The sequence below is a fragment of the Mytilus californianus genome, unplaced genomic scaffold, assembly GCF_021869535.1.
Source record: "Mytilus californianus isolate M0D057914Y unplaced genomic scaffold, xbMytCali1.0.p SCAF_14, whole genome shotgun sequence".
NCBI lineage: Eukaryota > Metazoa > Mollusca > Bivalvia > Mytilida > Mytilidae > Mytilus > Mytilus californianus.
In genome coordinates this window covers 13,376,729-13,404,549 of record NW_026262626.1, presented here as the reverse complement: position 1 = coordinate 13,404,549, position 27,821 = coordinate 13,376,729, and the positions used below count along the sequence as shown (strand labels likewise).

Genomic DNA, 27,821 nt, shown 5'->3' with positions numbered 1-27,821 from the left:
TACAAATTAGTGTATATAAAATAACATTTATTGTAATATTTCAGATAGTCAGCATTTTAAACAAAGTTTCGAATTAACATTCATACAGATTTCAACAATCTTACTAATTCACTGCTTAATTTTTTGATATACATGTAGCTCAAAAACAGCTATATCATACTGTATCACTTCAATTTCTGTGCATAATTCAGGAACTGACGAAAATCTTTCAAATTTTCTTTTTCCTCAGGTAACATGAATAAAGGTAAACTTTTTGCGTTTTGTATCATATGATTATCTAACTGATAACACACAGAATACAAGTTACTTCCAAACATAAAATATGTTTTGTTAGAATATAAAGAAAAGGAAAACTGATAGAACGTTACAAAATAAACATCTTCACAAAGAGCGCATAATACGCCATTTTTGCATATTGAAATTGTTGTAATGAAAATATAAATATAAAGGAGGTATTTAATCAGAAGCTATTAAAATGGCCCTGTAGAAAACGTTGCTTTAGGATATCATTAGGTGTATAAATATTGCCTAAAACTATGACTGTTTAAAGTCCCATAACTCTTTAACATCAGACCAGAAAATTTCCAAATCCAAAGTGGGTCTTCATTCACCAATCTCAACAATCAAAAAGTACCTTACTTTTACCAATTCCAACAATTGTGTAAAGTTGCAATTAAATCTATCCTAGCATTCTCAAGTTAGTGTACGAAATGTGGAAAATTAACTTAAATTTGAGACAGTTAAAATCCTGTTACTATGGAAAGACAATTCAGAAGAGTTTTAAAATTAAAAGGGAGTTTCCCTTGATCAATCCAAATAGCAGTTTAAAGTTTTGAGTTAATAAATCTAAGTATACTCTTTAAGTAAGTGTGCGATATGTGAGAAATTGCATTGAATCTGACAGTTAAAAGTCCAATAACTCTGGAACAACAAATGAAAAAAAATAAATATCGGAAAAAGAACTTTCTTTTTTTAATCCTAATAAAAGTGTACACTTTTAGGTAAATTAAAATACATATACTCGAGTAAGTGTTCGATTTTTTAAAAATTACCTTTAATTTTATATATAATGAACGAACGACTAAAAATTTTCAAAATCAAAAGAGGACTTTTTCCATCAATCCTAATGTTGGATTAAAATTCATAAGAATTGTTTACAGAAAATTCGAGTTATTGTAAGAATTGTTATATAGAGACTGATAGACTAACGGACTTTGGTACACAATAATATTTCTCTAATAAGAAGGGCTTATAATGACCCAACGTGCTGCAATTAATCTGATGAAGATTAAACAGAAATCAAATCATTTTTGGAGGAATAATGAGAGTTAATGGATATCTTACAATTATGTATGCATGCTCTCTCGATTTTGCTTATCGAACAAAACAACAGCTTATAAGTGCATAACTCGTTATTTGAACATAATGTACACAAGTAAGTCAAAATAATAACAATTCTATCATATAAAAAACAAAGAAATTAAATAAAGTGCCAATTATTTAACCTAAAACAGACATTCATTGATTCATGTATTGTATAAATATGAAAAATATCAATTGCTTAAATTTTAAATACTAGATGTTAGTATTCTGTTTTATGTATGAGACAATGGTTTATATGAGGGTCTGGATGTGGGGTCCTTCAATTCTGTATACTTTAAGCCATTTTTCCCTATTCTATATAAATTTTGCCTGTTTTTCTCTATTCTTTATTTTATTGGCCTATTTTTCTCTTTTCTATATTTTTTATCCTGTATACTGCACTGTTTGCCCATTATTCTCTATTCTGTAAACCACATCCAGACCCTCTTATATAATATGATATGACATTTATGGATTATCTTTCTTATACATGTTTTGTGGAATGGACGTTCTACTGAACATTTAACGTTTTGCACGGAAAGGAAAAAATTCTTCCTGAAGACAAATATGAAATTAAAAGATGACCGCTTGAAGAACTGATTCTTTCATTAGAAAGTTAGGTACACTGGCGATAAATACGTCCGACGTATTGGTGAATATTTAACCACACAACATTTCTGTGATTAAATCTGACAACATTGATAATCATTAAAAATCACAATTTGATAAAATACATGTCGTTGTACAAACTACGAGCAAGCGGACAATACACATACCCGCAATTGTATGGAAAACATAGTAAAAGGCACTTAGATAATATAACTTAAGTATTTTAGTCGACTAATGATATTTTTCCTTCGATATTTTTTCTTTTATTCATATTGTGCCAGATTTTAAATGTGTTGTCCACACTACGTTAACTTACAATTAGAGGACTTCCGAAAAACACAATCGGGAATTGTGAAGCGATATATACATACATTAAAGGCTAATTTACGAACAATAAATCGAACGCATTATAAAGGTATTGAAAAACACAACAATCTTTTTGGTTGTATCTCAGGCCAGCTGAAAAGAAATCAAAACCTCTGTCTACTTAAAAACGCCACGTACGTTTATGGAATATTCACACAGAAAACGTAGAAGTGAATTTGTATAAATTATGAAATAAATGAAATATTGACATGCGCTCGATAAATATAACTTTACTATAATTCAAAAAAATAAACAGTTTATATTACATGTAAATGACCGTACTTCACCTATACGAACTTAATGTAAAAACATGCAAGTTTACATTGTATCTGTGTCACTATAATCTACATGTAAGTAACCACTGTCTTTATACCGGTTATTCAATTCTTTTCGAGAATGATATGGTGATTTTCTCATATCGTGTAATCGAATCACACCATTTGGAAGAGTGTCAATTGATTCGTCTAGTGCACATGGAATTGAGCGCGCATGTCTGTCATTACATTTGTTGCACAAAGATTTGTTGATTTTCTTTGATGAACCATGACATCGTACTGCAAATCTAAGCTCTTTCGCCATTTCTGAACAAACAGATTCCTAAAATAAAGAAAAACAAAATGTTTGATTAGTTCCGATAAAAAAACTGAGATCATTTATCAAAGATGAAAAGCATTTAAAATGGAAAGGACGAATATTGGCCAAATCTTTAGATCAAATTTACCTTTATTAAATGATATGTATATTCTGAATCTTTTAAATTCCTTGGGACTTGTATGAATTGATATAAGGACAAAAACGATTTAGTATATATCTTATTAAGTTCATTCTTGAAAGGTCTGATTTTATTTTACCTCATATATTTTTGAAAATATGATAAAAGTATTATTTTTTATATGGTATCGATGAAAAATTTAGTCTCAACCCTTCGGACAGACATTTTCAATTGGTACCAGCAGTTCAAAGGCTTAATTTGGTCTATTTCAGTTCAAACTGATTCAACGTCCCATTCTATGAAACTTGTTAAGCTTATTGCCTTAAATCTAATTTTAGGTCGGTGTATTATATATAAAAACGAATATAAAGAAAGATGCAGGGTGTACCGCAATGCAAAAGCAACAAAAATATTACATATTTTTATATACTAGTACATATTGATATGTTCTTCTTATCAATTAAAACATTACTACATAACCATCTAACAAATATGTTTTTCTACAACTAATCTTAAAGAGACATAATATAAATCAATTCCCTAGCTGACAAATAAGACGTCAGAATTTGACCACAATCAGAAAAAATGTGTACTTTATGTCAATTTTTCTAGCGCTAGGAAAAAAGTTTCTTGGAAATGTCAATAACTAATTGTATGTCACTTTTTTTAAATGTCTGACCAAACTTTAATCAAACTTTTTGATGTTAAGATATACAAGACGTTACTGAATATTGGCATTTATGTCATGAAAAAGTCAAGTAATCCGTCTTAATAGTCTGAAACATTTTTGCTGTTAACTGCATGGACCTTTAGCGATTTTTTTTCCCTCTTAATCAGTCCCGAGTCACACAGAAAATTAAATGTCCGATTGAAATTTAGTAGTTGAAATATTCGGACTTTTAATGTTTGCCTTCGCTCTCACAGTTCCTAAAACTATATGTATATATATATATATATATATATATAAGTCTAGAGATTTGCACAACGATACTAATATAAGATGGTATTATACGAAGATGTTGTTAATAAATCGTGTTGACAAATATTTCGGCTTAACAAATAGCCTTCTTCGGTGTCAATTATTTTAACAATACTGATAATATGTATAAAAATAGCTCAATAATACAGGTAAGTTTTGGTCTATTGATTTAATCCAAAATCCTGAACATCATAATATAAAACAAAACTCAATACTCAAATATACGTGACTGTGTATATTTACAACCCAAAATGAGTGAAAAATAAAACTTAGTATTTTTTATTGATGCCGTTTGGATGATGTACATTTAGTTCCTTTATCCAAAAGCTTTCCCGAACCTGTCGCTGGGCATCACTCCAGTGAATGTTCTGTTCAATCACTAGGAACCCTAAACCGAGCAAAAATGCCACCTTGGAATCATTTATTGACAATTTTAAGTCGGACATTATTAGAAATACTAGAAATAACAATAAACCTTTTGACAATCTTACCAATGAAGAACGAACTGCACTGAAAAACTTACGATCTAACGACAATATCGTCCTTAAACCTGCAGACAAAGGTAGTGCAGTGGTTGTCATGGATAAATCTGCCTATATTCAAGAGGCTGAACGACAACTTGGCGATGCAAGGTTCTACCAAAAACTAGACTCTGATACTACAACATCTTTTAGCAGAGAAATAACTGATAGTTTGGTTAGAAATGCACAACGATGGTTTCATCGATGAAAAGACTCTAGAATAATTTGAAACCAGAAAATCCAAAACCGGGCAGATTTTATCTTTTACCTAAAATTCATAAGGCCAATAACCCAGGAAGACCTATAGTTTCAGCGAACGGTCATCCGACGGAAAAAATATCGGAATTCGTTGACTTCCATCTTCGTCAACATGTTGAGGACTTACCATCTCACATCAAAGATACTACCGATTATCTTAGAAAATTGCAGGCCTTAAATCCACTCCCCTCCGACACGACACTTGTCTCTATGGACGTCACCTCCCTCTACACGAATATTCCACATGCAGATGGCATTGATGCATGTAAAGAAGTTTGGAATTCCCGACCAGTGAAATATCCACCTACTGAATGCCTGGTCAAAATGCTCACGCTGGTACTCAAAAACAACAACTTCACTTTTGATGGAGACCATTATCTGCAAGTTAATGGAACTGCTATGGGCACCAAAATGGCTCCATCATATGCCAACATATTTATGGGCAAATTAGAAAAACAACTCCTTGAATCTTCCATCGAAAAACCGCTTTCCTGGTTTAGATTTATAGATGATGTGGATATGAAATGGAATAAAAGTGACGAGGATTTAGATACATTCATCACTCATGCCAACAACATACATCCAAGTATCAAATTTACTCATGAGAAATCTAAATCCAAAATCACCTTCCTCGATACCTCCAGCTCGCTCACAGATGGCATCATATCCACTGATCTATATTCTAAGCCTACTGACACTCACCAATATCTGTCCCCTGAAAGTTGCCATCCTGCTCATTGTACTAAGAGCATCCCGTACAGTCAGGCACTCAGAGTCAAGCGAATATGTTCCAACTCAGAAACAACTAAAAAACAACTACGTCAACTCGAAACCCGCTTGAAGAGAAGGGGCTACAAACACAAAACTATCCAAAAAGGCTTTCAGAAAGCGGAAACTATTCCAAGGAGTAAACTGTTAGAATACAAATATAAAAATAAAAATAAAAGGACTCCATGTGTTCTTACTTACCACCCATCTCTCAAAAACAGCTTCGGTGTCATTCGTGAGCATTGGAAAACAGTTGAAAAGAATTCCAAACTATCCAAGATTTTTCCCCAGCCTCCCATGATAGCTTTTAGGCAACCCAATAGTCTGCGTAACCTGCTTGTGCGGGCTGAAGTGTCTGATAATAGAAGTAATTCTGGAGAATGTCGTTCGTGTGATGAAAAACGCTGCAAATGCTGCCTACAGATGCATCACTCATCAACTTTTCACAGTAAGGCAACCGAAAATAACTATAAGATATTTTGCAATGTTAACTGCAAAAGTATGAATGTTATTTACATTCTAGAATGTTCGGTTTGTGGCCTCCAATATGTTGGTGAGTCAAAGTAGCCTTTCCACAAACGCCTCAATGGCCATAGGAGTGATATCTCTAAGAAGCCACTTCTCCCAGTTTCTCAGCATTTCAGACAGTCTGGTCACACACTTGATGACTTTAACCGCATGAAGATCCTAGTGATTGAACAGAACATTCACTTGAGTGATGCCCAGCGACAGGTTCGGGAAAGCTTTTGGATAAAGGAACTAAATGTACATCATCCAAACGGCATCAATAAAAAATACTAAGTTTTATTTTTCACTCATTTTGGGTTGTAAATATACACAGTCACGTATATTTGAGTATTGAGTTTTGTTTTATATTATGATGTTCAGGATTTTGGATTAAATCAATAGACCAAAACTTACCTGTATTATTGAGCTATTTTTATACATATTATCAGTATTGTTAAAATAATTGACACCGAAGAAGGCTATTTGTTAAGCCGAAATATTTGTCAACACGATTTATTAACAACATCTTCGTATAATACCATCTTATATTAGTATCGTTGTGCAAATCTCTATACTAATATAATTTTTTTCCTTATCTGCACAGTATCGTCTATTCTAGACGATCCGGTACATAGTAAATTTGCTGGTTGGTCCTTTTTATAGACTTCTATACTAGTATATAAATATATATATATATATATATCAATTTATGACATCGACCATGGAATTATTCTAAACACAATTATCATTATTGAATCTAATTATCTGATTTAAAAGATGAGCAAAGAATCATCTGCCTTAAAATAATACAACAACGACGACCACATTGTTAGGTGGCACTACTTGGTACAGACACAAAATGTGGTGGGATAAAACCAGTTTTACTTGTGAGCAAACCCCAAATCTGCCTCAGTAAAACCACAAATAATATGTCATTTGAATAACGTCACAGGCAAATCACCTGACCAAGTTGCGGCGTATATCTAAATTTTTCGAAAGCCTCTTTTTGAACGGTTACTAACGGTGATTTAAATGGTACATGTATCATACAGTTTGTTTTATTTCCTCGTGTTTACTGGACCAAACTATCCCAATTCTATACCTTCTACTTTGAGAGCTTCAACGTTTACATGCAAAAGAGAGGTGAAAGATACCCAGACACTACTACACTGCTTAATGCCTTCTTTACATATTTAGAGAATGATTTATTTCTGTTCCTTGGTCATCATTTATCACTGAAGGCGCGCGCAATGTAAAACCCGTAAACATATCAATAAATGTTAAAAAAGGTTATTGTATATCAAGCGGCTAAAATTTATATTTATTAAGACTAGACGTTTTTTACAAATATGTTTACGACAAATGATTGTTATATAATAAATCTTGTTTTTTATTCAATTATGTATGCTATTCACAGACAGATAAAAACTTCAACTGAAAAATAAGAGAATGGTTTTAAATTTGTCCTGTGGTTCTTATTGTATCATTTATTTTAGAGAAGAAAAGCTGAAACTGGTCAGACATTATAAAATCACGAAGTAAGGAAATGGGAAATACAACTGCTATTTTTGGTGATTCAACAATTCGGGTTTACCCAACGTTTCAATTTATTCTTAATATAAAACTAAACTAGATGTTTCGTGACCATAAGAATGCTTTCACCTGCTATCAATTTGAAAAGGTGTGGATTACTAGATGATTAGGTCATTCGAAACATAAAGCAAAATCAAACTTGCATGTAAATTACCATTTTCGCTATTTTACGAAATTTTCCTTTGATCTTGCTGACTGATAATTTTCTTTCTCAGTGGAGTCGAGTGATATGAAAAATTATCGCTAGAAACTAAAGGCCCACGTGCCCGTTGTCAATGAAATTAACAACGTCGTCATAGGTAAAACAGCGATAAACGATAAACAGATTATCATTGGTCATCTCAACTTGATTGCTTTTCTCAATTTCGCCGTACCGGTTCAAGCGAGAAAATCAATCTCGTTGAGATAACCAACAATAATCTATAATTACACATTTCAAAACTAAACTAAACTAAAATTATACTGGATAAATGACAAATGGTCCGGGCAACAGTTGCATTATGACGGGCTTGATCAGATCTGTTATTTGGTGGGCCTCGTAAAAAAATTCTTTTTTATGCCATAGTGTAGTCTGTAATTCTTTGATTAATGTTTATTTTTTTTGTATTGCCTAACGGTATCTTATAACCCCATTTTTTTAAAGACTGTAAATTCAAAATTTTTGCGAGCATTTATTTATCATTGGACAAAAAAGCTGGATAAATTATCATGCTTTCATAAAATATTGGATACAAATAATACTATGACACTTTAAAATGCGAACTGGATTTTTTAGTTTCTTGGGGTTTTTTTTGGGGGGGAAACCTATCCCGTCGCCATTTTCGTAATAATGAAAACATCACAAAAATTGATGAATATACGGTAAGGAAAAGGTTAAAAGCGGTAGCAATTATTGAGAGTCTTTAAGACAGCAAACAGAGAAGCAGCATCACAATAAAAACGAGAGCGACATCTTGTTGTTCTTAGTGCATTTTCAGAATGCTGTTGTTATTGTCATCCCATATATAATTCCCTAAACAATAATGATACAGGAAATAACAACTTAAATAAAGGCAAATGTGAGTGAAAAACTCCGATTTGTTGGGGTTTTTTATTTTTAATTTGGTATTCGGAAAGAGAATGCTGGTTCCTGTTTCAAAGTTATTATAGATAACTACAATGATTTGCACCAGTATAATCCTTTCTTACAATATAACCAAATTGAAATTTGAAGGTGCCAACGAAGCTTAATCATAAATAAGGCAGTTGGTGTCCTCATTTAAATTGTTTTGAACTTTATCATGTCAGTGACGTTTATACCTTAATACACGGTACTGGTTTTGCTCGTTGTTGAAGGACGTACGATTGCAGTTGTTAACATCTACGTCATTTGGTTCCTTGTGGATAGTTGTCTCATTAGCATTCGTGACATATCTTTTTATTTTATATCGAGAGCTTTTAATTTTGAAAGTAGTGAGAAATAAAAATATGATATCCTCGCATTCTCAAAAAGATATGTTATCTAAAAGCCCATCATAATCAATGGAAATAACAAATTTTGCGAAGAAATTAAACGATTATCTATTTAATAGTATTTCTTTCTTAAATGTCATATTCAATATTGTATGATATAATGATACTGTCATCCAAGCTTTTGAAAAACAATATCTTGTGATTTGTCTAGTATTAATTCATCTCCGACAGACATCTAAGAAAAAGCAAAAACGTTCCATGGGAGACGTACGAAAACTAATAATAGTAACCTGAAACAGTCATCGCTTATAAACAGCCCTTAAAAGACTGACTGTTCAGTAGCTTTTCAGACAATTCAGTATAATGATGACGTATACCGGTGAATAACAACTACTGTCTGATCATAGACTGAACATATCTTAATTGACAGCAAGCGAATTGTCTGAACCGTTCTGAATTTACCACAGGGGATAAAAAAAAATAAAAGATTGAAACATGACCGAATAATTTATTGACCAGCCATTTTCGAGTGATGTTTAAATCAAAATGACCGTTTAAGACTAAAATTCATTTACTAGTGGTGTATGATAAATAATCATTACCCTGTCTTCTCTAGCATTCTTTCTTGATTTGACAACAAATTCACAAACTCCTACAATCACAGATAATACAAGGCCACCCATCAGAACAACAAAAATACCGCCGACATTATACACTCCTAACGGACTAGCTTTGCCAGCTGCAGGACCACTGTCGGCATCGCAATTTTCCGACCCTTTCCACCATTTTTCGTATAGTGATTGTATTAAACCCTCTTCTTGGAAGTGTAAAATGGCCATTGACAGCTTGTCTCTGAGCGGTGAACCTAAAATTTAAACCAATTTATTAGGGAAAACAGGAACTTTTTATGTTCTTGAACTGGAGCTGAAAATATATACACCAGCATTGTGATTTAAAAAAGTACAAAAACAACTTGCAATTCCATTAAAAAAATAGTTTACAAATTATTTATTTGGCCTTCCAACAGTTTTGATTCGAACGCCACTGAAGAATCATATGTAGACGAAAAGCGTGTCTGACGTACCAATTTATAAGCCTGGTACATCTAAATAGTTTTACAACCACTGGATCGATGCCACTGCTACTAGACGTTTCGTCCCGGGGGATAAAACCCGCCCAGCAGTCGGCACTTTTGTGATGACATGAATTATCAGTGATATATTCATTTTCTGTAAATTTAATGTTTATTAAATTATGAATTATTCGAAACACAAACGTTTTCTACCCCAAAGCATAAATTGTATAAGCCGTATTTTTCAAAACTTCTCGTAATTAAAATGAATAAAGCAATACTTTTGGAATATATATACATACCCATAGGGGTGGCCATCCCAAAACCTTTGGAATCGAGTAGACCTCCCACTTGCATTAATCTACAGTCTTGTTTTGTGATATAGTCAATTCCTGTAGACTCCATAAAGAATGCATATCCACCCTTTTTAACACGTTCAATACCATCGGTTCCAGATTTCATCATCACTGTTTTCTCATGGCCTTTCATATAATTCCACATTCGTTGATAAATTTCAAATTGTGAATTCTAAATAAAAATATATTTTATAAAGTAATGTAAAAAGATCATATGGATGTCTTTAACAAGTTTTTTACACGTTCACACTGTCTTTATAATTATTTCCCTCGTTTATTCAAAGTAAATATAACACAGTGGCTACTTTGACATCATGAACATTTATTACTTATACATGTATTGGATGTGAATTATGGCGATTTCAAATAGTGCAGCAAGAATGGCTGACCATTCGAAGCATCTGGTGTTTTTGGCGGGATTTTGAACGGTACAGTATCCCTTTTACCGTTTTGTGGACAATTGTTCGTATTTTCGTCGTTTTGCGTTTTGACCATTGTGTTCTCCATTTTTCTTCAACTTTTGATTGCCTTATTTGTATCTTTTTCCCCTTTGTCCTGATTATGCATGTAATACTTGCTATCAAACGTAAATCAATTAATAATCAATCTTATAATCTTATATTTATAGAATGTACAAATATCAAGTTTTATTGGCGGTTTTGTCAAATTTACTTTTTTTGTTTTAATTTTTTAGTCAGATGTGTTGTATGTCTGTGATGTATGTATACCCTGTTCTGGATGCTGGATCCCAATTATTGTCACATTAACCTGTTATGTCTGTTTGGGTTGCTCATCCAATATTGTCAATATAACGGAACTATAAACATCTGTCATAAAAGTGTGTGATTTAGCTAGGTAAAAAAACCTGGTTTAACCAACTAGTTTCTTCGGAAAGTGTCTGTACCAAGTCAGGAATAGAACAATTGTTTTCCATTTGTCGATAGAGTCTAGCGTTTGATTTTGTCAGTTCTTATGGACTTCTATTTTTTCACTTGGCTTGTGTCATCCTGAAAGATATTCACCAAGACCCTTCCAGATCACTGGAGCTTCCTCCTGTATTAATAGATGCCTTATATTTACGTAGACCAATGCATTTAATACAATTCCATTTTGTTTTAACCTGTGTTATCATCAGCAGCAAATATATTCGGGAAAACGGAATTCATTTCATTTCAACCTTTTACTTTTTGTTTATACATGACAGAATATTTTCTTTTTGTATAAAGTTTTGATTGAATTCTGCGTTATTTGAATTTTTTATATTTACTCTAATCACACCGTTAACTTGGTGTTTTAGTACCCAAGTCAGGAATATGATATTTGTTTTCCATTCGTTTGATGTGTTTGAACTTTTGATTTTGCCATTTGATAAGGGACTTTCCGATTTGAATTTTCCTTGGAGTTCGGCATTTTTGTTATTTTACTTTTTTTATACTAGTGCTTATAAAGAGGGAAAGAACAACCAATGGAAGTGGCAATCAAAATCTAAATTCGAAAAATTGAACGACAAAATAATGAAAAAAGACAAATAAAGTAAAATTAAACAACAAAATAACAAATAGAAAACAAAAGTTGAGCAGTACGAATTTGGTACAAAGGTATGGTTAGCGGTAATTGCACTGCTAATGCTATCTGGCCTAGGTCTGCTACTCACAATATAATCCAATCAGAGAAATAAATGGATATAATGAAATAGTATATCAGTATGTTGTCTAACCTTAAGGGATTGTGTTAATATGTATTACCTTAAAAAAGGACATGGTTGTTCCACTTTCGCGTGTTCCATATTCTATTTCAGTTTGTTTTGCTAAATCTTCTGCACTTTCTATAGGCGACACTAGTCTTTCTATAGTTAGAAATGCTGCTAAATTAGCAGTATAGGATGATATAATTATAAGAGTAAAGAACCACCAAGTTGAGCCGACTATTCTGGTAGACACGGCTCTCGGATTTACATCCGATCCTTGCTGCATTAATGTTCCAATGGCGAACCAAAAACTGTTTGATAAGTTGAACGTATTCTCCACAGAGTCTGTTTCTGGAATGCATGGGTGTGGGTTATACCATTCATAGGGACTAAATCGTGCCAGCACGAATATACTAAAACTAACAGTCATATACGCTGCTATTAAATAAATCCATATTTCCATTGCGAGAGGATTTAGAAAAGAGAATAATCCGGGTTTCTCTTTCTTTGGCATTCTAAACAATATACTGATTCCGAGATTGAGGAATGGTTTGGAAAAATCGATATATTGTTCACGTTCGTAATTTATAGTCAATGCAGCCATGGACATATCTGCTCTCTGAAATAAAAGTAAACAATTATTCACTTTTTTTACCATGGCCCTATTAGAGCTTGATTTATTAGGGAGACCATAGTCTGACCTGTCACTGAGATGTCTTAGGTTATTTATGTTGTTTGATTGCTATCTAATTGAGGAATATTTCATACCTCTTTTATCAATATCAAACTTAAAGCCATATGATCATTTCTTGTAAGGACAATCAATGCAAACAAATTAAACTAAGTCATCTGTGCATATTTTGTTTACATTTATTACGAATCCATAACGTATTTTAGACAAAAATATTTCATTCTGTGATTGTTGAACGAAAACTTTACCTGCTAATTATCTTTCGGATTTTGGTGTCGAATTGAACCTACTGATAAAAATCAACATAGAATCATTGAGCACGTGAAAAAAGGTACTGATAGATCGAATATAGTTTTTGTTATGTTTTTCACGCGGTCCCTTTTGTTAATGGAAGTTAAGGGTGCTACATACGGAAAAGCATTTACCCTACGAAAAAGCTTGACTGTATATTTAAATGCATTGTCCGTTGTCGTGAGACGCGAATGACGGAAGATTTTTTACTGCATGCCTCTTCAAAGGTCAGTAGTGCAAATATAGACCAATTTACGATAAGATTTTTGAATCGTCCATAGTTTGTATTAAAATTAATTTTTTCCCCTCCAATAAATATTTGTTTGTACCTTGACCTCCTACATTTTACATGTCCAATTTAAAACTAAACATACCTTTTCTATTAATTCTTTAATTATACCGTTCCATTCTTCTGTTTTTGAATTGTAAGCACCATATAATTCGTCGGGAACAACTCTTATTTCATAATCAAATCCAACATATTTTGCAATTGATTTCAACAGATCAACACAGAATCCTTCATACCTGTCATTTCCTTTCAGCTGTTTACTTTCAGCTGTTTCTTTTATCATCACATAAGGTGCTTCCTACAACAAACAAGACATTTTGAGCCGGTCAACTTGGTATATTAGTCGATAAATAAACGTTATAACATTTTTCATGGTTAAAAAAACTTGTCATCCTTAAGCGGCCCATTTATATATATTGTATTTGTTTTTATTAGTTGCAACGATTGTATTGTATTTTTGAAAGCTTGTTTGCCGTTTCGGAATTCAAACGTTTTGTTTTGTGTTTTTCATCTGCGGATAACATTTTTGTATTAAATACGCTAAATTCAAAACTGAAGAGAAAAACATTGAGAATGCTCTGAAGTAAGGCCACCAAGATTTTAATGTTGTACAACATGAGTGATGTCAGCAAGTTAAGTACTATGATATAAAAATAAGTAGATGTGGTATGATTGCCAATGAGACAACTATCCACCAAAGTTCAAATGAAGTGGATGTAAGGAATTATAGGCAACCGTACGGCCTTCAACAATGAGAAAACCCCATACCTTACCCGACATGAAAAATATGAAAGGGCGCAAGTTCCATACCAGGAAAGTCGCCTCCCAAAACATCAATATAATAATGATATGAAACAATTCAAACAAGCATTATTCAATATGTATTAATTTTTGTGAATGCGCTTTTATCTATCTAACAATAATTTATTGTTGAAGACCATACGTTGCCCTTGTCATTTCTTTTGTATTATAGGGCAACTGTACCATTGGCATATAATGCTATCTCCTTTCAATCATGTTTTACTATCATTATCATTTTTGAATTCCTTTAATACAGAGAGACATACACATGTACACATCATCTCAAGTGAAACAAGAACATGTCTTCCTTCCGGAGCCCCTGACTTCAACCCAAGATTTTGATTTGATTTGTGTTTCTCAATCATTAGTTTTTTGTGTAGTGTTTCCAAAACGTATTTCCGTCTTTTTTCCTTTGCCTGTGGTGTTGTCTGTGCTTCTACAACTGACGATTTGATTACCCTCTCCTGGTCTCTTCCTCGTTTATTTTTTGTATAACGTGTATGTTTTGTGTGTTCTGTTTTGTTTGTATGTTGGTGGTTAAAAGAAATAAGGGACAATTGTAAATGAGACAGTAACCCATCCCCATAACCCTATCCGACAAAAAAAATTTGAAAGGTAACCACGCAGTATAAATTAATTATAAAACTCAATTAACCGCATGACAAAAATGTATATATTTTATATTAAAAGAGAATCTAAAGTCTAAATTGAATTAAAAAAACATATGTCACTTTGTTTTTACTGCTAAGCAAAAACTAGTGCTCTGTTAAAAGAGATTCAAAGAGATGACATATTTAGACTTAACGTGTTATTCAACTTCATTCAGCTTATACTTTATCATAGTACGTTTATAAAGTTATAAGTCATATTTAGCTTATTCTATAGCTAGCTCGAGTTTCTATGCCTGGCCTTGCGGTCATAAAACTTTCGAGCACGATTTTCGTACTCAGACTCAGAAATCAATAAATCAAAATCATGGATTTGGTGTTTCCAGCACAAATTTTGTACTCCGAGTACTGAGTAAAGTTTTATGACCGAGAGCCCTGGCGAGATTATATGATTTGATTTTATGATTTATTTATTTGTTAGTTTAAACACATTTTATTGTTCAAAAGGACAAATGGATCCGACAAAAGCTTCTCAACTTAGTAACGTCTTCTCCAAAATTTATTTGTTGTTTTGTTTCTTTCAGTCTTATATATACGTTAAGCATACGCTCAATTAAATAGTTACTGTTATTATTTTCGCAGGTCATTTTTTCGCGTCGTGTAGCCCTTTCGTTAGGACTACGCTGTGGTGCATTTTAGGGATGTCTAATTTGTTGATGTATTCATATAAAAGATTATGTATATTTAAAATATTCGTGTTGATTTATATCCGTGGAATATTTCTACTCGCGAAAGCAGCGCTAGTGAAAATTAGTTGGTTTCCAGTATCTTTGTCTCCCAGAAAGTGCATTATAAAATTGAGAATGGAAATGGGGAATGTGTCAAAGAGACAACAACCCGACCATAGAGCAGACAACAGCCGAAGTCCACCAATGGGTCTTCAATGCAGCGAGAAACTCCCGCGCCCGAAGGCGTCCTTCAGCTGGCCCCTAAACAAATATGTATACTAGTTCAGTGATAATGAACGTCATACTAAACTCCAAATTATACACAGGAAACTTAAATTAAAAATGATACAAGACTAACAAAGGCCAGAGGCTCCTGACTTGGGACAGGCGCTAAATGCGGCGGGGTTAAACATGTTTTTTGAGATCTCAACCCTCCCCCTATACCTCTAGCCAATGAAGAAAAAACAAACGCACAACAGTACGTACAGTAAAACTCAGTATAAGAGAAGTTCGAGTCCGATGTCAGAATAGGTAACAAAAGAAAGTAAACAAAATGAAAATAATACATAAATGTTGTTATATTTTACATTATTAAAGCTCTTCTATAAAAGCATGCAAAGCAAACCTTTGATCAACTTGCTTGCTATGTTTATTTGGATGTTTGTAAACAAAAGGTAGGTAGTCTGTTTCAGTCTGTTTATTATATACTGGAATTTGATTGGACAATAAACATTAACTTCATTGCATGTCAATTTTTATTGTCTAATCATATTCCAGTATATACAAACAGACTGAAACTCCGCCTACCTATTGTTTGCAAACATCGAAGTAAACATAGCAAGCAAGTTGATCAAAGGTTTGCTTTGCATGCTTTTATAGAAGAGATGTAAAGTACTCTATATTTACCTTAAATTATCTATACCTTTTAAGTACAATTAAACTGAATAATAATTATTTATTGATTTTTATGACATATGTTGTTATTATAAAAATCGAATTATCTATAAATATTGTCACATCACCATATACAATTTCTGCTTTTTAAAAAGATATTAACGAACAAGTTTTTAAATGTTAGTATCCAATTTTGTAAAATATGCAAATGAGTTAGATGGTGTATGTTTGCAAAAAAAACACAAGACATTAAATCGTTTATATTAATTATTGATAGTGGAAACTTCAAGTCTAAATTATAAAAAAAAATAAACGCAAAAGAATATATTTTAGTTATATGGAAGATATGCAACATAATTGTTCAAATTTTTAAATTGTCTGAAAAGAATTTATCCAATAGATAGCAAGCTGTCCTATATACGTTTAAAGCGTAATTGATCTTGACCAGGAACAGACTATATCATTTATTTGTCAACTCTTACTAGTCAGTGTGTTGTAATGGACAATCGATAATTGAAGATTTGTACATCATGGTTTTGATGTTGAACGATTCAATTGTATGATAAGCATTACAATACTAAAACTTAATTAAACTGAATGGAGAAATAGAAAAATATATCTGGTCAAAAAAATAATTACAGCTATAATCATTTAATTGGACAGCATCGGGCATGCCCAATTTTAATACAGATAATATTTACAAATGCATTTCCATGAACAAAATGAAGTGGGTCTCATTGGGGTGTAAGCGTGATCCGGGATTGGCCGATTTTTTGTAGGGTGACACGTGAAAGTCAAATTATTTTTGCGTGAAAACGGGAAACAAAGTCGGGCGGGACACGTGAAATAACATGCGCTATTATTACAGTGATAAGCGGGATACGGGATTCTGACAAAAACAATCAGCGGGATCCGGGATGAGACCCCCCGCCCGATGAGACCCCCAATGAAATGTGCAAAACATTGATTACAATTGTTACACTACAGCAATTGCAAATGTTACACATCAGTAGATTACAAGGTACCACTAAAGAAGATTACAAATGGGACACTATAGTTGATTACAAATGTAATAATACCAGTAGATTACAAATGTTACACGTCAGTAGATTACAATTGTTACACTAAAATAGATTACAAATGTTACACTTAGTAGATTACATATGTTACACTAAAGTAGATTACAAATTTTACACTACAGAAGATTATAAATGTAACACTACAGTAATCAAATGAATAAAAAAAAATGAAATCCGTGTATCAGCAACTAAAGCATAGAATTATTTCTCATCTCAGAAATTAACAATAAATAACATTTAACACGATCTTCTTTTTTCTTACTTTTTTTTATAAACTGAAATTGCAACCACCCGAAGAAAATTTGACGTAAGTCTACCGTTATTGTTTTTATTTAATTATTTTTGGTTGTCATGATAACTCTTACGTTACATATACTTTTAGTCAAGAGCAGATACATGTTATTAGTTCAAGTTATTTGTTATTAATCTACATAAAACAGCAACACTAATTTGTTATTATTTGTACATAAAGCAGTCTCTACGCTACACACGACTTACTAGGGCAGTGCTCACGATTAAAGGCTTTTTCTGAAATCAAAAATTAAAAATTGAGTCCAATTACGTATCAACTTCTCTGTTATTGGTTAATCTTATACTTTTATTTCTTTCTCTTTTGTATATGTTTGCATGCTACGATGTGTAATTGATTACGATTTAAGTGATGGGAAGTCATCTGTCTGTGAAACAAAGTTTTTTGTGGTTGGTTAGAATAGAAATTTATGAATTTGAGAACAATTTTCATGAATGACATTGTTTAACAATTTGGTTTTAAGTTGCTAATTTTGCTTTTATTTAGGCAAAGTATACGACATTTGGGCGATATATTTGATGTACGATTTAGAACCCGTTGAACTGCATCTTAATATCGGGAAAAATATATGTAACTTTTAAATTTCAGAGACAGTCAATAGATTTTCTTTTTTTTAAATAGGTCTAGCAAATGAATAAAATGTATGTAAAAAGTGGCAAAAAATATCGTTTTTCACTTTACATCGCATTCTCTCGTAAATAAACTCGTCATAGATACCAGGAATAAAATTTTGTACGCTAGACAAGCGTTTCGTTTACAAGACTCGTCTGTTAGGCTCGAATAAAAAAGATTAGCCAAATAAAGTACGAAGTTAAATAGCATTGCAATTAAGGATTCGTAAATTCGTTCACAGGATTTTTATTAAAATGATGCGTTATTGCTGTAAACATTTCCGTTTTAATGATAAGGCCTCAGACCACAATTATTCTTCCCATTGGTTGCAATGCATTTTTTGGTAAAATTCAAATTGAATTAAAAAATTTGCACCGCATCAAACATGAAATAAATTTAACTGCTTATAGACCATTATTATTTGAATAAAATATGCTTGTCCCAGGACAATCCATCAGTGCTTTTTCTTTTGAGAGCCATATTAACATGCCAATGGTAGGATTTGAATCTTGAATAAATGACGAAGGCTAATTTCTACCCTTCTTTCATTTTGGCTAAATCACTACTTTCACTTTCAACAATAAATTGTTTCCACATGTTTTACTTATTTCAATATATCTGCAACTGATAGGACCACTTAAATAGTAAACATTTCAAAGAAAACAGTAGTCAGAATACTTGGGAAGAATACCCCATATAATAATTGGGAACTATATTCCTAGACCACGAACAAAGGGAATTAATTGTGGTCTGAAGCCATAAGATAATATTAATGGGTCACCGTATTCGTTTTTTCAGTTAAAATAAATTAGTCTCGATACGAAACGTCAAAAAAAAAGGTCAAAACGACCAATAAACGTAAAGTCATAACGGCGTCACGCTGCAAAGTTGGACTTTTTTATGTTTTTCTATACATCACTCATTCTTAAATTATTGAGACAGCAAAGAGAATACAATGACCCCCCTTATATTTTCATATCGTTAAAACAGAAAAGGTTATAGCAACAGAATCTTGTGGATAGATTTTATTGAAAACGCAATTCAAAGTTAAAAAGTGCATATTTTCCACCGCTTTTTACATACATATAAACATAAACATATAAACATTTATAAACCTTTTTAGCAAACTTCAAAAAGATTCTCTGGAATTATACTTATTATAATTTTGCTACATTTATCACTTTTCGATATTCAGATGCAGGTCAATGAGTTCTTTAGTACATACAGTTCATTAATATCCAAAATATCGATCAGTTATGTAAACTTACCCTTAATAAAATAAAATACGACAGCTAAATAAATAACTAAACATAATCAATGTGTTGAAACCCTAAAATCTGATAAAAGATTGAATAATAAATATATATCTTAAGTAATTAGTATAAATCCCAACTCTTAACCAATGTTTGGTCATAGATTTATTGGTATTATGTTAAATGCAAAATAATAATCTTTACGATATGCTTCAAAATCACATTTTATTCTACATTTTACAATAATAGCTACACCTACTTCCGGTATACAAGGAACGACAACAAAGTTACATGTAAAGATTCTTTATTTTACTTACAAGGTTGGTAGAAACAACTAACGTCTTGTTTCCGAGTAAGATATATCTTTGTTCAGAACTTATATTCAGTCCTTTGTCTAAACTCCATGTACCTGTCTAAAATACAGAATATCTACAATATAGCATGCTCAAAGTACAGTATTTGACTTACTTAACAGACGTTTACAAAGCATTTAAACATAGAACTTATAAATCTTTTATGATAATGTACAATCGACAGAAAAAGAAAGATAAGATGTATTAACTCCTGAAACAACATCAAAGCAACTATTTGTCAAATTCAAAAGCAGAGGAACAGTACTCTTATTGACCTATTTTTAAGTTACATGGGGCAAGCATCCACATTTTGCTGTTCAGGACGACCCCGTGCACTTCCTTGAGAAGAATTCTTCGCACGCTACATCTGTGCATTGCTATAACACTGCTGTCAATTATATCAAAATATCAAACAAATAAACTATGAAAAACATAGAAATCTAAGAAATGCGGTCATGTTTAGCCCGAAAATCTCAGCTCTTCAGGAAATTATATTAGACATGTTGGTCAATACAACAAAAATGTATAAGCCACAAACAACCAACTTGTCCAGAAGAAAATCACTTTAAGTTCATAAAAACCAATATGTGGACTAAATTGTTTGACATTGCATAGACGTAAAATAGAGTACATTTACACCAGTTTTTTTTCAAGAACTTAATTATCTCCCTATTCTATTTACAAAGCATGTCATAAAAATAAGAGAAAATTCCTGGTAGATACAGATATCAAGAAGATAACAAATAATTTGATGATTTTTAAGAAAGCATAATCTTTTATAGACACGCTTTGTCTGATTCTTTTTTCGACCCGAACCAGGAAGGACCATTTAAAACGTGACATAAAGTCAACCTATTTGTCTATTGATGAAGCCCGTATAATGTTTTTTGATTCGTTGCATTTCTATCTCATTGACGTATACTTCACGTCTGATGTTATGTATTCATGTCTAAATTGGCAGTAATTAATGTATTTACGAAAATATCAAACTCCAAGAAAAATTCAATAAGAGGAAACTCCATAAAACAGGACAAAACCAAACGCCAGACCATTTCGACCAACGGAACGACTGGAAAGCAACTGTCATATTCACAGTAATGTAATTGTTATACTCCATTCATTTCGGTATCATTGTTTGGTAAATAGTATTACTGCAATATATGAAGATAAATTTAATTCCAGTAAAAAGCTCAAAAGTACCCATTGTGGCTTTGCAACTTGAGTTTTGTTTATGTGAGTGATTGACAGTTTTCTAGACTCTTGAACCATAATGAAACTAAATATATATTCTAAATTTTTCTTGTTCATCATCATTGATTGTAGAGTGTTTCCAATCCTAGAAATCAAGTTGACTATTTTCTATGCTTTAAGAGTATCGATATTAGAGATACAGGTAAATACGTATATTAATTAAATTAAATATTTCATTAGCCAGTTGAAACACGGTAGTAATTTGCGAAAGTGTGAAGTACCATCACGTTATGCATGATATATAAAAAATGTTTTCGAATTTCGCTACTCTGACCTGTTCTTTCATTGGATAGTATTTAGCATTTATTGTTAAGGATAAATGTTGAAGGCCGTGAGGTTGCCTATAATTGCTTGCATCCACATTTTATTATCTTTATATTTAAATAAATGGAGAATGTGTTCATGAGACATAGATGCCCCCGCTTGCATATAACGTAATAATGGGACATAACTCGAGAACAGTAAAGATGACGCCCCAAATTCGAACTTGATCTGTTCTTTGTGATAATAAGCATTGTGTATAAGTTTCATAACATTTGGTTGAGGCAAACTAAAATTAAAAAACGGAAACGAAAAATTCAGCTATTTTTTCATATATAAAGGGCCATAACTCTAGAACGGAAAAAGAAACGCCACCCAAATTCAAACCTGATCTGTGTTTTTGGCAATAAGCACTGTGTATAAGTTTCAAAAGATTTTATTAAGGCAAACTAAAGTAAAAGAACGGAAACCAATTCTGGGACGTACGGACGCACGGACGGACGGACGGACGGACATACGGACGGACATAGGTAACACTTAATGCCCCCTCCGCTGCTGTGGGGGCATAAAAACTATTTTACCTAACATTTTGTTAACTTAATTTGATTAGTCAATCCAAAACTAAAGTGGCTGTAAAACAAAAAGCGTACCTACTTTTTCGAGTCCGTCTTTCATCAATTGTACAATGTCTAGATTAAACAGTAATCGTCTTCCGTGTTGCAGCAACAAGTCACCTGTCAGTCCTGATATTTTAACCTGCAAAATACATCGAGGCTGATTGCCAGGCAAAACTCCGCACTAAATATTAAGTTTTACCATATATACTGCAGAAAAACAATGGTCTCTCCTTGATGATTCCGCTTTTAGTAGAAAGTACTATTATACAGTCTTGTCTCATTATTCTTTTTTATTGCTCATGTTTCCCCTAAACGTGTTCTGTTTGTTTTATACGTAAAATAAGCTTTTCGGTCATTAAAAACAATATTACAATTAAATAATTGTCGATGGTATAGATAATCGCAAATTTTAGATGCTTTTTTTTTAAGTATCTTCAATTTTCCAGCTGTAAAATAGGAACAACACATAGTACATGTAGTATTTGCCCATAATCTTTGAGAGATAGCAACCCTTTGGCCCTTCTGTTCGACCGTTTATGAACCTATAGATTGTTTTCCAGATAATCGTTTTTCTGATAATCTTTTATAGCATTATATATCATAATAAATTATATGTGCGATATGATCAAAGCTAGGAACCATATCAAATACAATTCTATAAGGAAACTTATTCAGTATTTCTTCTCGGCGAAAATATATGTTTGGTTTAAGGAAAACAGTGTTTAGATTAGAGACACCCGTGGTTATTTATCTGATAAACATTTGTTATGGATCATTTTAGGGAACATTAAGGGTTAACGAATATATGAAAAGAACAATATTCCAGAAAAATAAAATGTTCAAATGAAACATGTAAGTTGCAATTATTTACTTGTGTATGTTTTAAGAGTTTTTTTAATATTGGTTATGTATTGTTATGAATAAGCCACGTATTGTATACGATGTATATTATATTGTGCATGAAGATACATATTTTTGGAAAAATGAATTTGGCATCTATAATGTACGAGATTGGTTATTTAGTCTTGAAATGAACTACATGTATATATACAGTGTATCTGGATTAATCAAAATTGTTTTAATATACTGTTTGATGTTATTCAAACACGCATTGAAGATCAGAATCCATAAAATTATATGATAGAGAGAAATTAAATATTTGAACGAGAGTTTTGTCTTGAGATGAGAATTATTTAATAAAATTGAGAATGGAAATGGGGAATGTGTCAAAAAGACAACAACCCGACCATAGAGCAGACAACAGCCGAAGGCCACCAATGGGTCTTCAATGCAGCGAGTAACTCCCGCACCCGGAGGCGTCCTTCAGCTGGCCACTCAACAAATATGTATACTAGTTCAGTGATAATGGACGTCATACTAAACTCCAAAATATACACAAGAAACTAAAATTAAAAATGATACAAGACTAACAAAGGCCAGAGGCTCCTGACTTGGGACAGGCGCAAAATTGCGGCGGGGTTAACATGTTTTTTGAGATCTCAACCCTCCCCCTATACCTCTAGCCAATGTAGAAAAAACAAACATCTTTAACAATGTTAATCTACTTTCAAAACGACGAAGTGGTACATTTAAACTGAATGTTGAAATTGGTCGTTTCTCTAATATACCTAGAGAACATCGTTTATGTCCGTGTTGTAATGTGCGATCTGTGGAGAACCGATTCCATTTTGTTTTAGTATGTCCAGCTTACGAAATGATCAGAAATAAGTGTTTGCCTCAATTTTATTATATTTTGCCCACTACTCATGAATTAAATCGTTTGCTGAAAAGTACTTTACAAACAAGCTTTGTTATTACATGTATTATTTGAAAAATGCATGAACAATTAGATCTCTTTTAATTGTTAAGTAATACTATTATTGTGTTGTTCTGTTCTATCATTTTTTTTGTCACATTGTGCATGCATTGTGTATTGTCATATCATGCAATGTGTGATTTTGCACATACATAGTCATTCATTCATTCATTCATTCAATAGTCATGCCCAAAATTGAAAACTTACCGTATTTAGGTAGTTAAATAGGTCTAATCCTGATCTCCATACATCATCTCCTTCACATGATACATTCACCGGTCTTATAATGTGATATTTAGCTTGTTCTTCCAGTGATTTAGCAAATAACAGGACTGCATCAAATAAAAGTGCCGACTCATACTAAAAAATATGAAAAATTCTAACCGTTTAACTAGTATTTTAACTGGTTATTAGGTATTCATTAAAATTAATTTTAATACTAAATGTACCACCGTTTCATCTATCTTTGGCTTTCAAACGATTACTGAAATTTTCATTTGTTTCACAATCAGAAAGTTTTTGAAACCTAGTTAAATTTAAATAGTGAAAAATAATGAATCATGTAGTAAATAATCATGTCACTACCACAGCTCAGCTTAAGGCCTCCTCTGAATATTTGAAGGTCCTCACTATGTATTGATCACCTAAACTACACAAAAAACCAGTAAAATATCGTTTTATCTCGGCCTCTAATAAGAAGTAGAATAACAAAAATACCAAACTCCAAGGAAACGGAAAGTCCTTTATCAAATGCAAAATCAAAAGCTCAAACACATCAAACGAATGGACAACAACTGTAATATTCCTGACTTGGTACAGGCACTTCCTTATGTAGAAAATGATTGATCAAACCTGGTTTTATAGCTAGCTAAACCGTTCATTTGTATGACAGTCGCATAGAATTCCATTAAATTGGCAATGTGTGAGCAAAACAAACAGACATAATATTCAACAATGTCAAAAAATGGGGTACAGCAGTCAACATTGTAATATTATCTTCATCACTATAAACACAAATAACTTTTTCAACAAAGAAACACAAAATGGTATATAGACACTCTATAGACAAAGTAAAGAAGCAAAAATGAAAGACAAGAATACAAAACAAAAATTCTGTCAAGGACGTAGGATAGGAAACGCAAGTTTCTGAAATATCTTATCAACTGGGATTTATCTACTTGCTACATAGAAATGCAAAGTTCAGGGGAAACTGAATCATCGCTATAGTTGAAATACTGAGGCAGACTTAACTGTTTCTGAGGAATCCTTTATTCCAATTTCGATGGCATAGATGTGTTCAACATAGTCACCCAACTGAACTATTTAGTGAGAGGACATTATCTACATACCGGAACGTGAAGTAAAAGTATAGTGCCATGTTTTGTCATTCTTCCTGAGAAACTCCGGTATAGTGTGTGCCTCATATGAATACAGAAAAAAGTCAACAAGAAAGAAGAGTTCAGTTGTGTCCCATAGTTATGCCGAGTGTATATTGAAAACATGTCATTCAAACATGAAAAATATGGTGTCAATATAAATGATGGTAACAGTTTCAGAGAATTTGCTGTTTGATTCAGACTGGGGTTGGTTTTTTTTTACCAAGTATGACTTATAATATTCTAAAACAAGTACATTTACTATTCTGTATAAATGAAACAAAGTTTTTATTATTATTTCAACCTGCCTTTAAGTTTCGTATGGGGATAACAAGTCTAAAGGGTAGATAAGTCCAGTGTTTGAAACTATTGCAAGAGGAAAGAAAGATTGTATGTACTCTAACAGATCTGTGGATTTTTTAAGTTTCCACATCAGATTCACACTGCACCTAGAGTAGCTAGTTTCACAGAAACGCTGGAACCCGGCTTTGACTCTTGATAAAATTGATGTAAATGGTTTGAAAAGAGGTTTCGTGGAGCACTTGACGAACCCGGCAATATAGTTTTGATAAGAACACTTATGTAATTTTGGTATCCAATGTTTTGATAAGAACACTTATGTAATTTTGGTATCCAATGTTTTGATAAGAACACTTATGTAATTTTGGTATCCAATGTTTTGATAAGAACACTTATGTAATTTTGGTATCCAATGTTTTGATTAGAACACTTATGTAATTTTGGTATCCAATACATTAAAGGAAGATCCAGTTCTTCGTCTTTGGTTAAAAGTTCAAAAGAATATATAATAGACCTACTAGTAAATGATTGTTCATGATGTCCTCTTTTGTAAGTGTCAAAGGAGCATATGTTCAGTTTCGAAGTGAATTTTCAATACCCGATTCCGTTACTAAGAATTTCATGTAATGTGACATACAAAAAAAATGTTAGTATGGGTTTTAGCTGCAATGACAATAACATGTTTGTAATGTAAGTAAGACAATGTCTAAGCTTCATTTGGATCTTTGGAGATAGATATAGCATGAGATGATATCAATCAGTTTTTTTTTATTCTAATTAGTATCAACGACCTCACGGCCGTAACCCACGCGGAAAGAATATCCAAGTCGTCAATGTCTACCATTTGTCAAGCTTTTAATCGAGTAATAGTACCATATGTACTGGGATACAACTAAATACCAGTCATTAGGGCATGTTCAATCATCATCATCAAAATGTTTTAAATTTATTAATGACATTGCTTGTGATATGGATATGCGGAAATATGAAAATAAAGTGCAAATCCGTAAGATAAAAGATCAGAACAAAGCCATACTGGATAATAGTCTGTTTCATCCTGATGAATCTTAAAGTACAAAATAATTTGTTTCTTGATAATCATAAAATTTGTTAAAGAATTTTCTGCAATATTCAATTAAATAATAGTCGAGTTGCAAAAATACTATGATACTAGATATTATGAACTAAAAAGAAAATTTTGATAGAATGAACTTTATGTTTGCGTCTTTTACTGCATTCTAGAACAAGAGGGTACATAATTGATAAATAATGAGAAATTTTATTAAATAAATTTACAGAATCAGAGTTATCTAACTTCAATTATTGATAATTAGAGATCTTATGATTTATGACTTCGGGTTAAAATACTCTCGGGAATCAGATTGGATTATGTAAAGTCTAGAATTGTAATAATATCTGATTTATTTTTCTCTTTCATGACAAAGGTTAAAAAACTATAACAACTCTTTAAGTAACTTATAAAATTTATTGTTTTTTACAGACATTTGATATATTCATAATATCATTAAATTTTCGGATTTAATTAATGGCTCAAAATGATGCCTTATGATACCTCTTCCTTCGAAAGTAACTATATTTGTGTATACGGTACTTCCTCTTTTTGATAATAAATATCCATTTAAATTTACCGGTATTGTGTTATGGTTTTCCATACTCAACAGTGGCAGGCGTGTGTTCATCTGGTAAATATACATATCATCTGTAATTAGTTTGACAAACTTGTTCTTTGGATCTACCAATCGGAATCCTGTGATATTTACATGGTTATATTTGTAGTCATCTAAATTCAAAGTAGCTATGTCCTAAAAATATATAAAAAGATCATTACCAAGTTCATCATTGTTGAACTCAAAAGAAACTTAAGTGTGGTCTGAAGTTTAAGAAATGTAAAGGACATTCAGAGCAGAATTATTATAGTTTCCAAGTATTTATTGAAAAAATATAGAAATATTAGAACACTGCATAAATGTAAAGCTTATATCATTTCAGATATACGACAAAAATAAAATAATTCGAACACAATTTTCT

General features: G+C 32.2%; 1 protein-coding gene across 2 annotated transcripts in view; it reads right to left on the bottom strand.

The window, feature by feature from the left end:
• Positions 1-14: 14 nt before the first annotated feature.
• Positions 15-27,821, bottom strand: part of LOC127724227 (glutamate receptor ionotropic, kainate 2-like) — an 88,593-nt gene continuing 60,786 nt past the window's right edge. The window contains exons 6-15 of one of the 2 annotated variants that reach the window (XM_052231125.1): positions 27,422-27,595; positions 24,304-24,456; positions 22,318-22,419; positions 20,116-20,211; positions 18,122-18,151; positions 13,599-13,811; positions 12,301-12,861; positions 10,502-10,727; positions 9,730-9,992; positions 15-2,934 (exon numbers count right to left, since the gene is read on the bottom strand). In XM_052231125.1, the coding sequence (XP_052087085.1) occupies positions 2,656-2,934; positions 9,730-9,992; positions 10,502-10,727; positions 12,301-12,861; positions 13,599-13,811; positions 18,122-18,151; positions 20,116-20,211; positions 22,318-22,419; positions 24,304-24,456; positions 27,422-27,595 (2,097 nt within the window). In that variant the 3' untranslated portion in view covers positions 15-2,655. The remainder of the gene's footprint in view (positions 2,935-9,729; positions 9,993-10,501; positions 10,728-12,300; positions 12,862-13,598; positions 13,812-18,121; positions 18,152-20,115; positions 20,212-22,317; positions 22,420-24,303; positions 24,457-27,421; positions 27,596-27,821) is intronic. The other variant, XM_052231127.1, reaches the window with a different exon arrangement.